Source organism: Myotis daubentonii, chromosome 12, assembly GCF_963259705.1.
Source record: "Myotis daubentonii chromosome 12, mMyoDau2.1, whole genome shotgun sequence".
Taxonomy (NCBI): Eukaryota; Metazoa; Chordata; class Mammalia; order Chiroptera; family Vespertilionidae; genus Myotis; species Myotis daubentonii.
In genome coordinates, this window is record NC_081851.1 from 57,692,546 (window position 1) to 57,708,539 (window position 15,994).

Here is a 15,994-nt window from a genome sequence, read left to right on the forward strand (position 1 = left end):
GTTTTGCTACAAGTGATTGCTTATCCAGTTAACAAAAAGTTTTCTGTATAGTTGCACCTAGGTGTAGGGGAAGTAACACTGGGCTGAATTATGCTGGTAATTTTTCAGTTGAGAGAGTAGTTTAACATATGTAAATGTACTTTAAAAATGAAAAACCTGAGTCATATTCCTAATGAATGAGTCACATATAATTGGGCAGTGACTGACATCACAGTATTTCTGTTTATTAAACAACGTGGGGATAATGCAGTGGTGCAAGCCACACTATATCCATTAACTTTAAAGGAGGCTACAAAGGTATGACCATGAAATACTGGATGGGAAATGTAAATTTATTTTTCATCTTTATCACAATAACTTTAATGTGGGTTTCTGTATTATTTTATAGAAGGTCTGTGATTTGGGATTAGTCAAATGGTTTCTTCTTTTCCTCAAATATATCCTAGTTCAAGAAGAATAAGCACATGCATCTTTCTTACTCAGAATAAAATATCACAGTATTTATGGTGAAAAACTTGATTCCTCAATTAGATTAAAGGTGTTAGTTCAGTAAATATTTATTTAGTTATTATATGTCATGCAGCTGTGGATACCCAGTGTACGAAACAAAGTGCTTCCCATTTTTGAGCTTAGATTTTTGTGAAGGGAGTCAGACCCTGCCGAATAATAGGTATGATTTTAGATGGGGATAAGTACTATGAAAAAATATTTCAGGAAGAGAAGGGGAGGGAGATATGGATTGCCTGGGAGGATGGGCAGTGCTAGCCGTTTCATACAGAGAAAGCTTCACATTTGACTAGAGCCCTTAAAACAACCAGTGGGTAAAGAAGAACTCACAAGGGAATTAGAAAATACTTTGAGAGGAATAAAAACAAAAGCACAACATACAAAAACGTATGGGATGAAGCTAAAGCAGAGGTCATAGATTTATAGCTGTACATGCCTACATTTAAAAAGAAAATAATCGCAAATCAGTAAGCTATACCTCAAGGAATTAAAAAAGAAGAGCAAACCTTACTGGAAGCTAGCAGAAGGAAGGAAATAATAAAGATTAGAATGGAGATAAATGAAATGGAGTATAGAAAAACAGTACAGAGACTTAACGAAACCAAAAGTTGGGGTTGTTGGTTTTTTTTAAAGATCACCAAAATTGACCAAGTTTTGACTATACTAGGGAAAAAAAGAAAGAAGGCGTAAATAACTAAAATCAGAAATGAAAGTAAGGATGTTTCCACTGACCTTACAGAAATAAAAAGGACTATAAGATAGTGCCGAGCCAGCTCAGCCAAGGGTTCACAAGACTGAGGGGGGCTGGAAGGGTGGTGGGGGAGGGTCACGGCGAAGGATGAAGAAAAGCCTGACAAAGAGAATAAACTGGGTCTAGGTCAGGGGTGGGCAACCCCTGGCACGCGTGCCAAACATGGCAAGCCAGTAACTTTTGCTGGCACGCGAAACCCTCTCTTATAATCTTCCATTTACAATTTTTTTCTTAATATTGACTTTTTTATTTTTCAGATAAATTCACTGTAGGTGCATCTTAGATAAATAAATAATTTTACATAACAAGTTATCTTAAAGACCATAGACATGGATTGACGAGAAAGGGGAAGAGCAATTTCTGTGCCTTTGCCTTAACTCTCCCTGCCTTCCTAGATCTGACCAGCGTTTTGGTTTCATCCACATACGCTTGTGAATCTTTGTTCTCAGTGATGAATTTTGTTAAGTCTTGTAATAGATCTTATCTGGGTAGCTAATGGGCTGTGGGAAGTGCAGCAAGTGCTACTCAAACAAGTGAAACTCACAAGAACATTGTAACTATGGTGACCACTACCTTGTTTACCTCTGACTATAAAATAAAGGCTCAGCTTGCTGTCTGGATCTCTCTCTGTGGCCTCAGCCAGGCACAGGATCCACCTAGACCAGGGGTGGACAACCTTTTTGTGAGTGCGTACCAAAACCAGCAAAATCTCTGACTCAAAATTCTTCTGCGTGCCAGCCCTAATTTTTTGAGAACATGTTACGCCTACTTGATATCTCTTAAGGTGTACATATGTGAAGAACCTTGAAGAAATAATAAAATTCATTTGAGCGACAAAAACAGTATATGATGAAAAATACATTTATTTTTTAATGTATACATGTACACTGATAGTCCGACAGAAAACTTTATGATTCCATTTGATATTACCAGTGGGACTTTTGCTGCTGCATCACTGATGACAGAGATTTTACATCAGGTTTATATTTCGTGACCTTCAGAGATATGCACGAGCTACTACTTTCATCCGTCAGGCTACTCCTATTACGAGACTTAACAAAATTCATCACTGAGAACAAAGATTCACAAGTGTATGTGAATGAAACCAAAACGCTGGTCAGATCTAGGAAGGCAGGGAGAGTTAAGGCAGAGGCATAGAAATTGCTCTTCCCCTCTCTCGTCAATCCATGTCTATGGTCTTTAAGATAACTTGTTATGTAAAATTATTTATTTATCTTAAGATGCACCTACAGTGAATTTATCTGAAAAATAAAAAAGTCGATATTAAGAAAAAAACTATAAATGGAAGATTATAAGAGAGGGTTTTGTGTGCCAGCAAAAGTTACTGGCTTGCTATGTTTGGCATGCGTGCCAGGGGTTGCCACCCCTGACCTAGGGAGTGTCATAAAGTCAAGCCTAATTATGCTAAGAGGGCTGTGCCCTCTAAGCTGGGACTTGTTTGTGGCTCTGCCAACAGATCAGTCTAAGGCTTAACCCTATAGCCGCGCCCTACATAAGACAATGCTATGAATAATTGTATTTCCAATAAATTAAATAACCTAGACGAAATAGACATATTCTTAGAAACATAAGATTATTGACTCAAGAAAAAAAATAGAAAAGTTGAGCAGACCCATATCAAGTAAAGAGATAGAGTAATGCAAAGCCTCTCAGCAAAGCCTAGCAGTGGCTTCACTGGTGAATTCTATGGAACATTTAAAGAAGGCCTAACACCAGTCCTCAAATGCTTCCAAAAAAATGGAGAGGAGTGAACCTCTGCTAACAGCAGTTCTCAACCTGTGGGTCGCGACCCCTTTGGGGGTCGAACGACCCTTTCACAGGGGTCGCCTAAGACCATCCGAAAACACATACATAATTACATATTGTTTTTGTGATTAATCACTATGCTTTAATTATGTTCAATTTGTAACAATGAAAATACATCCTGCATATCATATTTACATTATGATTCATAACAGTAGCAAAATTACAGTTATGAAGTAGCAACGAAAATAATTTTATGGTTGGGGGTCACCACAACATGAGGAACTGTATTAAAGGGTCACGGCATTAGGAAGGTTGAGAACCACTGTGCTAACTGATTCTCTGAGGCTAGCATCACCCTGAGACCAAAGCCAGACAGAGTCCACAAGAAAACTGTGGGCCAGTCTCCTTTATGAATATTGATGCAAAAATTCTTGTCAAAGTACTAGCAAACCAAGTCTAACAGTGTTTTAAAAGTGTTATATACCTTGACTAAGTAACTGGAATTTAATCCCAGGAATGTCAGGGTGGTTCAACATAAAAAAAATAGTCAGTGTAGTATACCACATTAGAACAAAGGGAAAACACACACACATGATAATCTCAATTCATGTAGAAAAACTACTGACAAAATTCAACACCCTTTTATGATAAACACCCAGCAAACTGGGACTAGAAGGGAACTTCCTGGGTATGATAAAGAACATTCATGAAAAACTCACAGCCAACACCATATCATACTCAATGATAAAGGCAAAGCCTTTCTCCTATGATCAGGCACTAGACACAGATGCTCACTTTCACCACTGCCATTCCCCATTGTAGTGAAAGTTATAGCCAGAACAATCAGGCAAGAGAAAGGGAAAGAGGTATCTGAATTTGAATAGAAGAAGCAAATTTGAACAGAGGTGTGAATGAAGTGACAAAAACTTCACTTTCTTGCTCTGGTTGTTTTACAGGGTTATACTAACTTGTGACTTAAGATTAAATTAAAAGCAGTTATATTGAACAACATTCCTCAAGTTAAGTAAGCATAGGAATGTTTTCAATTATTAGCAGGGGCTGATTTGTTAAATGCTGTTAAATATGCCTCACATTCTGCTCTGAAACCCATTATTTGCCATAGTTGTTCCGTCTTGATCTTAGAGTTAAATGAATTCGGTGACTGCCATCATTCTTTTGTGATAGTTTTCCTTTTCGTTTCTTGGTTGGCCAACATTAGTCTTTTTTTGGGAAGAGTTGGGAAAACATAGTTCTTATATTTTTGCACATTGAAAAATATTTATATTGCTGTTATACTTGATACTGGAATAGGATTTTGATACACGGGTTTCACGGGTTTTTGTCACGCCTTCTTTCCCTGAGGATTTTGTAAGCATTGCTTCACTGTCTTCTAGCACTACCTGTTGCTCTGGTGAAGAGTGCAGCTAGACTAACTTTTTCCATTTTGTGGCTGAATTTAGCTTTTCTTTGCCTGAATGGCCAAAGGATTTCTTCTTTATCTTTGATGCCCAGTAATTCTATTAGGCTGTGTCATGTTGATTATTCAGTGTCAGTTCAACCAAGACATGGTAGGACTTTGGCTCCTAGGTTAAGAAGTTTTATGATGATTTTTAAAAAAGATGTAATTCTTAATTTATTGGTTTTTATTCAAGAAATAACTTAGTTGTCTGTTATATAATATGTAACCTTTTGAAAGAGAATTTTTTAAACAAATTAAAAAATTTTACTTCCTATTGGAAAACGTAATACTTATTATTTTAGCATTTTATGAAATAAGTTAATGGAAAAATTATTCTTTTATGCTATTATGGGTTAAGTATGAAGTGTGAATTTTTGTATGAATTTTCTATAAATTTGTCCAAATGATTTGAAAATGTTGATTTCCTTTTCTTTTTATTGACTTTTAAATGTTTGTTTCTTTGTTTATTTATTTATTTATTTATTTTTTTAGGTCAAGTCCAAACAGTGTATCAGCTGAGTCATGATATTGATGTTGGTCGTTTCCAAACACTAATGGAATGTTTTACCAGCACTTTTGAAACAGTGAAACTCTTAGCATTTGATCTTCTGATGAAGTTACCAAAAACATTTATACAATTTCAGGTATTTAGACTTTTCCTATGTAGATGTGTATGCATGAAAACTTTCTGTTTAAAGCAAGCATGTCAAACTCGCAACCAGTGGGTTTAAATGAGGCATGTGGCCTGTTAGCTGCGAGTTTGACATGCTTGGTTTAAAGCAACAGTTAAAACAGTGGATTGTCCAGGCTCTTTGCATCTGCCTTCTTATATCTTCTGGCTGTTTCAGTTATCATTAATACATCTACCCTTATGGGGTGATGGATGAGGTAGGGATCGGTGGTGGGGGAGGAGGAAGTATTGTCAAAGAAAACAAAGTCCAAATCAGTGAGCATTGTTTTTTTGTTTTGATAAAAAAGGAGGTGTAGGAGGCAGTAGGTTTTATTGTTCACGAGATTATTGGTAGATTTCAGTCAACTGTGGTCTCTCCAGTTTCCTTGGACATGTTAATATTTGATCAAAACACAGCACTTACAGTAACTGGAGTAAAAATTTCTGAGATAATCTCCCTGCTTAGTAGACTGGGAAGCTGAGTGTTAAGTGAGGCAGAAAACATGTTTCTGGTCTTCCAACAAGCAATAACTGAACTGAGACTGAAACCCAGAGTACTTGAGGTTAACAACCAGTTCTCCCCCGGGAGGTCGACTCCATCCCCAGCCCCCACTCTCTTCCTGACACTTTGCATTTCCCACCTTGGGGTGGAAACCAAAGATAGGCTTGGAAATGAGGGCACAGCATAGAGATGGGTCTGTAGGGGCTCCCTAGCTCAGGGTTCTGCTTTGCCCTTTAGGCTTATTCTGGGGCTGTGAGCTCACCAGCAGCTGTGGGGTCACTGGCTTTAGAGCTTTGTTATGGCTTTCTGTTAGAGCTGTATAAAGGCCAAGGGCACCTGCAGGGGCTGCAGCTGGAGCCTAGGGGTCCAGCTATTAGGCTATGTTTGGGCATGGCAGCTTGTAGATGCAGTGGATTCTGTAGGAGCACATGTCACAAGGTGTCTGTCCCATGGCTTCTAGATGGCATCGCAAGATCTCAGAGTATCTTTTCTAACTTGAATCCATGTTGGAGTTGCTCTCCAGTGTTCACCTATCCCTGTGGTCTTTCAGGTGTTCTGGTGAGTAGAAGCTTCTTTGGTGCTTCAGCTTCTAACTTTTGTACCATACGGAGTTCTTAAAGAAGATACTTTCTCACATTCCACTTTCTTTCTCCTCTCCCACACTCCCCTCTTCCTTGATCCTTATTTTTCTTTGATTGCACTAGACTTGTAATACACATTTATGCTCATATTTATAAAACTACTAGAGGCCCGGAGCACAGATTCGTGCACCGGTAGGACCCCTTGGCCTGGCTTGCGGGATCAGGCTGAAACTGGTTCTTTGACATCCCCCAAGGGGTCCTGGATTGCGGCACAGAGAGGGCACAGGCCAGGCCTGGGGGACCCCACCAGTGCACCATTGGGGCTGGGAGGGAATGAGGGAAGGCTCCAGGGCATGTCTGCCTGTCTCACCCAGTCCCAATCAGCTGGACCCCAGCAGTAATCTAACCTACCGGTCAGAGTGTCTGCCCCCTGGTGGTCACTGTGCATCATAGCGACTAGTTGAATGAAAGGTCAGACAATTAGTGTATTAGGCTTTTATTATATAGGACTAGAGGCCCGGTGCACAAAAATTTGTGCACTCGGGGGAAGGGGGGTCCCTCAGCCCGGCCTGTGCCCTCTCCCAGTCTGGGACCCCTCAGGAGATAACGACCTGCTGGCTTAGGCCTTCTCCCGGGTGGCAGAGGGCAGGCCCAATCCCTAGGTGCAGCCCCTGGTCGGGCTCAGAGCAGGGTCGATTGGGGAGTTGGGGCGCTGCCCCATCATGCACAGAGCAGGGAGATTGGGAGGTTGCGATGCCACCCTCAGTCACGCTCAGGGTAGGGCCAATTGGGGGGTTGGGGCACCGTCCCCTGTCACACTCAAGGCAGGGTCGATGGGGAGGTTGCGGCGCCATCCCCTGTCATGCACAGAGCAGGGCCAATCGGGTTTGGGGCACTGCCCCCTGTCACTCACAGAGCAGGGCCCATCAGGGGGATTGGGGCTCTGTACCCTGTCACGCATAGAGCAGGGCCAATCAGGGGGTTGGGGCGCTGCCCCCTGTCACGCACAGAGTAGGGGCGATAGGGGAGTTGGGGCACCGCCCCCTGTCACACACAGAGCAGGGCCCATCAGGGGGTTGGGGCACCGCCCTCTATCACCCACAGAGTAGGGCCGATCAGGGGGTTGGGGCGCCGCCACTCTCACACTCAGGGCAGGGCCGATGGGGAGGTTATGGCTCTACCCCATCACACACAGAGCAGGGCCCGTGGGGGAGGGGGGTTGGGGAGCTCCCCCCTATCAGGCACAGAGCAGGGCTGCTCAGGGGGTTGGGGCGCCTTCCCCTGTCACGAACAGAGCAGGATGGATAGGGAGGTTGTGGCCCCGCCCCCTGTCACACACACAGCCACAGGGCGATCAGGGGGTTTGGGCGCTGCCCCCTGTCACGCTGATCCCGGTGCCGGGAGGCATATTACCCTTTTACTATATAGGGTAGAGGCCTGGTGCATGGGTGGGGCTGGCTGGTTTTCCCTGAAGGGTGTCCTGGATAGGGTGGGGGTCCCCACTGGGGTGCCTGGCCAGCCTGGGTGAGGGGATGATGGCTGTTTGCAGCTGGTCACACACCCTTCAGGGTGGGGGTCCCTACTGGGGTGCCTGGCCAGTCTGGGTGAGGAGCTGAGGCTGTTTTCAGGCTGGGGGTGACTGAACTCCCAAACGCTCCTTTTTTCCTTTTTTTATTTTTTTTATTCTGGGCCAGCTTTAGCTTGAGGCTTGGCTCCAGCTCTTAGGCCGCCTCCACTCCTGAAAGTAGGTTTCTGGCCTTTGCTTACAATGTTGCGAATCTGCTGGCTGAAGTCCCGCAGTATCTGTTACAGTGTTTGAAACTGCCAGCTCAGAGGCCTGCAGCCGCAGGTGGGGAACATTGGAGTCCTCTGTCACTGAAGCAAGCAAGCCTCATGTTAGTTTCAAGCTGCCTGGCTGCCGGCCGCCATCTTGGCTGACAGTTAATTTGCATATCTCGCTGATTAGCCAATGAAAAGGGTAGTGGCAGTATGCCAATTACCATGTTTCTCTTTTATTAGTGTAGATACCTCATTCCTGGCAAATATTTTGAGAGTATCTGGAGTGGGGAAGGTACATTACTGCATTTATGAAAGACTTGGTCCTTACATGAATTCTGAAGGGTCCTTAGGGGACCTCTGTATCTCTAATTTGATAAATGTGTGCTTGGTCTTTAGATACTACTGCAGAATTCAGAAAACTGAGTAGCACATGCGCTTGCTGTAGGATTTGGGTAGTTCTAATATCTGGTCTGGCTTGCATATTGGTAAAGTGATCTTAGGAATAGATAGTCAAGATATTAAATATTAATTACATATTTCCAAAGTCTTTTTTGGATATGCTTAATATTAATATAATTAATTTTTAATATAGTTAACTTTAAAACATTTTTGAATGCTAATCTAAGCTCTCTAAGGACTTTTATCTATATATGTATATATATATATGTGTGTGTGTGTGTGTGTGTACAGATACATACATATATAGTAGAACTACATATCCAAGGTCTTCCTTCATATCATATTTTGATTGACCTCAGATGGTAGAACAAAGATATTTTATATTCCAAAGGCTATCAAAGGCTATATATTGTGTTCTTACTAATTGGTTAGTTAAGGAATTCAGAGACTTACTGTCAGTTATAAAAAATGGCTTATATGCTTAATTGGTCCTTTCAAAAAGTGGCTTTTGGCCACTATCTTTCAGTTTTTTAGGTCATAAAAAATTAAACGTATCAAAAGGCAAAGAATTAAAATAGAAATAAACTGATATTTGAATTAGTACATTTGACATAATTAATTATGAGTGTACATATAATGAAATTAAAAATTAAGTTTATGATGATTGTTTTCCTATATTAGATAGTTATGGAATAATCCTAATCAAATCAATATTATGATCAGTGAAACCCTGAGTTCCAGCATGGTGAACATGTACCATGTTCAAACCTGGAGTTGGGACTAGGACCACATTTCCTGTCCTCAGCCCACTGCCTTTCCATGCTTTGTTTTGTCTTTTTTAGGATGAGCTACGTGAGTGGATTTGTATATGAGATATAGGTGTGGGAGATCTGATGCAGAATTTCGGAGGCTTGTCTGATTATTTTCCATGCATATACATGGATCAATGCCAGGAACAGGCTGTTGGCTTTGTATTTTTGTATGGATTTGTGTTTTCCTCCTTCGAACTAGCTCTATGAGAAGGGGGAAGGAAGAAGGTTGGGTATGCTGCCCAGGTAAAACACACCTGGATGCAAAAGAACTCTGCTCCATCTAGAAATAACGGAAATGATCTAGCTGTGGTCATAGCAGAATTGTATAGGAAAACATAAACTTTTGCTAAGAAAGAGGTACTTTTTGAAAAAAAGCTGTATCACTGTTGAATTTCTCAACTGATACTATTTTCGAGACCCTGATTACTAGAAGTAATTAATAATAATCATTAATCACTGTGATAAAAACTCTAACCTATATTTAGGGAGAAAGGGAATTGATGTTCTTATTGAGTTATGTGGCAGGCCCTGTTTTTAAATATGTATTATTCCTTCAAATTAAAGAAATGTTTTAGTGACAGTTACTGAGTCTGTGCTTTATTCTAGGATTCAGAGAAACTGCAAGACTTATTCCAGGCAGCACTGGCTCTCAGCACCAGCACCAAACCATATGACTGTGTAACGGCTTCCTACCTGCTGAATTTCTTAATCTGTCAGAATGCCCTGCCGTCATCTCTGTCGGCCTACGTAAAAGCTCAGCAGGCTGCATGTGGAAATGGAGATAAGTCTGCTGCTGTGGTAGAAAGGAACACATTGATGGGTTTGTATTGAGTAAATGACCTTTTGCTCTTATTTATCAAAACCAGTATCTTACTCGTTCACTACTCATTTGGTTAGAATATTTAATGGTTAAACATTTCTTTGTGGTTTATTTTATTTAAGAGTTTACCAGCATAGTAGTTTACTAGCATATAAAAATACCACAAGTTTCTTCTATGCATAGTTTACTTAGCTCTAACATTTGTTTTTAAACAGATGTTCGTGTTAAATAAGTAAATATACAAATATATATTAGTAAAGCTATTATGAAACTCTCTACTAAAAATGTACTTTTTTTTTTTTCCTGCAGAAATTTTACCATGGCTATATCCAGATCATCTTTGTTATTTCTCTATAGAACAGAGAGTTCCTTTGCTCTCAGGGTTTATGTTTTAACTGCCTGTCTTGCACTTTCTTTTATTCTTTCCATATAGCTAGTTCTAAAATCCAGGGCCTGAGTTGGTTTAGATATAGTGCTTTTCAACAAATATTTGTTTGGGATTTATGTACTTAATTTTAGGCTAATAAGTCTTCATTTTGGAATTATACTAGAAATAAGGACAGATAGGAATATTTTTTAAAGAGAGGTCAGATAGTTGAAAATTATTTTCTCCGACATTTTTAACCTTTATGAAATATTTTAAATATTCCAAGAATATTTAAATATATATAGGATTTAAATAGTAAGAATTTAAAAATTTAACAAGTTTTTTCCCTAGCTATGTGATAACACCCAGCTTAAATACACCAGCAGCCACACACCTTTGAAGGCTCTCCTTTATCCTAGTTCTCTCTCCTCACCATATAATTACTGTTCTGTTTTATATTAATCTGTCATCTGGTCTTTACCAAGGTTTTACCACCTGTGTATATATCATTAAACAATATATTATTTACTTTTACATGACTTTGAATTTTATATAAGTACTACTACATATTATATACGTTTACTAAAGTTTATTAATTTATTCTCTTGTTGATGGACTTCTCTTTTCTAAATAAATAATGCCAATGTGAACATTCTGAATAGGCAAAAAAAGACAAATATGAAAAATAAGCACATGAAAAAATGTTCAACATCATTAGCCATTAGCAAATCAAAATCACCGTGAGGAAGCACTTCACACCCCATAGGATGACTGTAGTAAAATATTAGATAGTATCAAGTGTTGATGAGGATGTGGAGAAAGTGGATCCGTCATAACTGCTCCTGGGAATGTAACATGGTGCAGCCACTTTGGAAAACAGTCTGTAGGTTCTTCAAAAGATTAAATACAGAGTTACCATACGACTCCACAGTTCCAGTTTTTGGCATTGTCTTAGCTTGTTATAGCTGAGGCTGCTATAACAAGCTACATAGACTGTATGCCTTAAACAACAGACATTTATTTTTCCCCAGTTCTGGAGGCTGGGAATTTCAAGATTAAGGTGCTGGCAGCTTCCATTCCTGGTGGGGACCTTCTTCATGGCTTGCAGACAGGAGCCTTCTTGCTTTGTGCCCACACGGAGGGGAGAGAGTAGGTTTTCTTCCTCTTCTTGATACTGATCCTATCAGGGAGGGCCCTACCCTCATCACCTCATCGAAATCTAATTACTTCCTAAAGGCCCACCTCCAAACATCACCACATTGGGGGTTAGGGCTTCCACATGAATTTTTTTGGTGGGGGGGATATGAACATTCAGTTTATAATGGATGCATACTTAAGAGAAATGAAAGCATGTCCAGACAAAAACTCATACACACAATGTTTCTAAGAAAGAATGAAATCTTGATACATGCTACAACATGGATGAACTTTGAAAACATTATGCTAAGTGAAAGAAGTCACATATTGTATGATTCCATTTATATAATATGTCCAGAATAGGCAAATCTATAGAGACAGAAAATAGATCCTTGGTTGCCTAGGGCTGGGGAAGATGAGAGGTATAGGGAGGGGAGTGACTGGTAAGGGTGAAGGGTTTTTGATGGGGACGGATGAAAATGTTACAAAATTGATTGTGGTGATGGTTTTTCATATCTGTGAATATACTAAAAAAACACTGATTTGTGCACTTTAAATGTATATATGATATGTGATTTTATCGCAATAAAGCTATTATTGAAAAAAAATCTGCTGTTCAAACAGCACATGGCACCTGGGCGGGCCTAGGGTCTAATACCCCAGGTAGAGGATTCTAGGAGGAATGATTCAGAGTGAATGCTGTAAATAGATTCCGGAAATCAGGGAAAGACACTCAGTTCTACCTTAATTTGAAATGGATAACAGGGTGGCTACCCTGAAAGATCTTTTTTTAAAATTCAAAACCTCTCGTATAAAGATCAGTTGAGTTGGGTGTTTTCATGGGAACTGTTTTGCTATTCACAAATTTATGAGTCTTCTTAAATTTGCATTACTTTGTGTGTTTTTTTGTTTGTTTGATTTTTCTAGTTATCAAGTGCTTGTTGGAAAATCTTGAAGAAGAAGTATCTCAGGCTGAAAATTCGTTGCTTCAGGCAGCAGCTTCATTTCCAATGTATGGGCGAGTTCACTGTATAACAAGGGCTTTCCAGAAGTTACCTCTAAAGTAAGTGTATCCACAGTTCTCTCCTAAACACTCATTTCTGGGCTTCAAACTCTTATTGGAATATGTCCTGGGAAAGGAATGTATGGGCCTTACAGATAATTAAAAATGTACATATATATACACACATTTTAATTTCTTTTTTGTTTCTTAATTTTTATTTTTTTAAGTGTATTTTTATTGATTTCATAGAGGAAGGGAGAGGGAGAGAGAGATAGAAACATCAATGATAAGAGAGAATCATTGATCGGCTGCCCCCAGCACACCCCTTCCTGGGGATCAAGCCCGAAACCCCGGCACATGCCCTTGACTGGAATTGAACCTGGGGCCCTTCACTCCGCAGGCCGATGCTCTATCCACTGAGCCAAACCAGCTAGGGCCACATTTTTATTTCTTAAATATTTCATAGAATGCACAATTTTGAAACGCAAATTCTTTCAACTCCTTTTATCTATTAATTTCTACTTATAGAATCTGATTTTTTCTTTAGTATAAATTTCCCTAACGCCCTTGTTGCAGCAGCCTGCAGTTGGTGAGTGAATGGAGACTTGTGGTGCAGCAGCTCCTTCTGATGTCCTACAGGCTTTCTGCTGTGGTGGCTCCCGTCATTCAGAGCTCATCCCCAGAAGGCCTCATCCCAATGGACACTGATTCAGGTCAGCAAACAAAGAAAGCTCAAATTCATGTATTTTTCTTTTCTTTTAAATTCTTTTCCTAATCATTTATTTGGAGAGTTGTACATGGCAAATAAGGGAGAAAAAGTATTATTATTAGTGATATTTCTGCCTTTTTACTAATATTTTTAAGTGTTATAAAATAACCTAAATAAATAAATAACAACCAGGTGATAAGGCGCTTCCTCCCCTGTGGTAAATTGGGTTTTCTATTATTGTCATTTCAGAACACAACCTACTAGGTAATTGCTGGGACTGGGAGCACGGGCAGTATAAATTAGAGAGGGGGCAATAGATGGGGTTCAATCAGAGAAGGCAACTTTTTAGGAATCTGAAATGGGCAAAGACCATTTAATTAAAAAAAAAAAAAGATCCTCAAAATGCCCCCAATTGATATCCTGAACTTCCATCTGTCTTTTCCCTCCCAACCCCTGTGTCTTTGCAAATGGCAAGTTAGGTGCCTAGGGCTGCTTGACATCTTATGCGTTTATATTTAGCCTGTCTCTACATTCTTTCAGTGTTCCCTTAAATATCTTTCAAATCTCTTTTCTTTTTATCTGCATCTTCTTACATTACTCCAGGCTTTTATCTTCTTTTGTTTGTACTAGGGGCCTCTGAACTGGTTTCCCCACTTCTACTCTTATCTCCTTCTTGCGACACCAAAAGTAATCTTTTCTAATCATATAATTCATCATGTCACACATAACCTTTACTTGACCCTTGTGCCCTGCCCCACCCTAGCCCTCTTATTTAAAATACTTTAGTGATCTAAGACCAGGTCATGTAATAATTTGGCTCCTAAAACTTTGCCAGCCTTGTCTCTTCCCACTCTCTACTTCCCATAGAGTGCTTCTTCATGGAGTTGTTACAGTTTAACAGGGATCTTGTCTGTTTTTCCCCCTTGTGTTTAGCATAGTGCCTAGTAGAAATAGATACACAATAAATATTTGTTACAATGAATAAATCAATGAATTAATAATTCCTCAAAGAATGGGCACTAAACTTAGTACCTGGGATGCCCTAGGTTATCCTATATAATAAAAGGCTAATATGCAAATAAACTGAATGGCGGAATGACCGGTTGCTATGATTCATACTGACCACCAGGGGGCAGATGCTCAATGCAGGAGCTACCCCCTGGTGGTCAGTGCGCTTCCACAGGGGGAGCGCCACTCAGCCAGAAGCCGGACTCGTGGCTGGTGAGCACAGTGGTGGTGGTAGGAGCCTCTCCTGCTTCTACAGCAGCACTAAGGATGTCTGACGGCCAGGTTAGGCCTGCTCCCCATGGGTTCCTGGGGGCTCCCAGACTTCGAGAGGGCACAGGCTGTGCTGAGGGACCTCCCTCCCCCCCGCCAGAGTACATGAATTTCATGCACCAGGCCTTTAGTATATAATAATATTCCTGTACTACAACGGGTCAGAAGGGATTGGCTCTTAACACCTAGAAAATAATGAAGTAAATTTACATTTGGTCTCTTAAAATATTAAGTTTAAATGCATTTTAGAGTACAACTGTGAGCCTTGTATTAAAAACACAGTGAATGTATCATAAACACACCACAGCATACAAGGTAATACCTTGGACTGATACTTTAACCTGGATGTGTATGTTTGCATAGAAAATGTTAGATTTTGTTCTTTACTAAAAATGAGTTGGAAAATTGGTGATGGTTCATGACACTAAGACATAGTTTGTTTATTTATTTTAGCTGGTAGTCTAAATACAAAAATTTGATGCCTTAGCTTTCCTACTTAGTACATAGGAATAAAGAACACCCCATTTAATAACTAATATTTGAATCAGGGAAGTACCAGTATAGTGAGGGGTAAAAGTAAGTTTACAGTAGTTTTTATGGAAAATAATAAAAGGATAACTAATAATACAAGAATAAACTCTGTTTCATGTACCCACAAGTTAAACCTACTTTTGCCCCACCCTGTACAGTAGGTCCTCGGGTTATGTCGGAGATCCGTTACTATGGCGTGACATAACTCGATTTTTGCCCTTAGTCAGAACCCACCTACATAAGCACTTACGTCACTCACATGGAGCACATACACAGCAGTAATGAAGTGAAACAGGAAAAAAATATTAAAGATAACAATTCCTGACCGTTACTTGTGGTAAATAAATAATAAATACATAAAGCACATATGTACATACGTCGAAATGACGGAACTTTTTTTTATATATAAATAAATGGAGATGACGAAGTAACCACAAAACGACGTACGTTGAGTCCGACATAACCTGAGGACTGTCTGTATATTTTGGATGAGAAATCTTGAATATCTGTCACCTATTGTAGGTAGAGCCTGGAATGTTTGCTAAAATTATAGTTATTAACATTTACAAATATCTGTTGATCTCAAAAACTTGTCTGTGGTACACTGATTTTTTCTTAATTTTGACTGTTTTTTTTCCTCTGGTTTTCTCCACTCTCCTCCTTCCATCCCTCCCCCACACACGTTTGCCATGCATTCTGAATTCCTTGAAATGAGTCTCCCCAGAAAGCCAATAAAATTGAATAGCAGAGTTCTTAAAATTTTACTCTGATAATCCCTCTTTTTTCTTAGTCTTTTCATGGTTTCTTTTGGTCCAGTGTTACTTTTTCATGGCTGTCAAAATTTGTTTGTTTTTGGCAAAATCTCACAGAAACCACAAGAAAACCTAAGATGTTGGTTGAATCATCATGATAGCAGTTTGGG

The 15,994-nt window shown here is 39.8% G+C and overlaps 1 protein-coding gene across 4 annotated transcripts in view; it reads left to right on the top strand.

Moving 5' to 3' along the window:
- THADA (THADA armadillo repeat containing) overlaps positions 1 to 15,994 on the top strand; it is a 297,259-nt gene that overhangs the window by 28,576 nt on the left and 252,689 nt on the right. For 3 of the 4 annotated variants that reach the window (XM_059659977.1, XM_059659980.1, XM_059659978.1), the window contains exons 16-19: positions 4,977 to 5,128; positions 9,834 to 10,047; positions 12,479 to 12,614; positions 13,131 to 13,267. In XM_059659977.1, coding sequence (XP_059515960.1) covers positions 4,977 to 5,128; positions 9,834 to 10,047; positions 12,479 to 12,614; positions 13,131 to 13,267 — 639 coding nt within the window. The remainder of the gene's footprint in view (positions 1 to 4,976; positions 5,129 to 9,833; positions 10,048 to 12,478; positions 12,615 to 13,130; positions 13,268 to 15,994) is intronic. The other variant, XM_059659979.1, reaches the window with a different exon arrangement.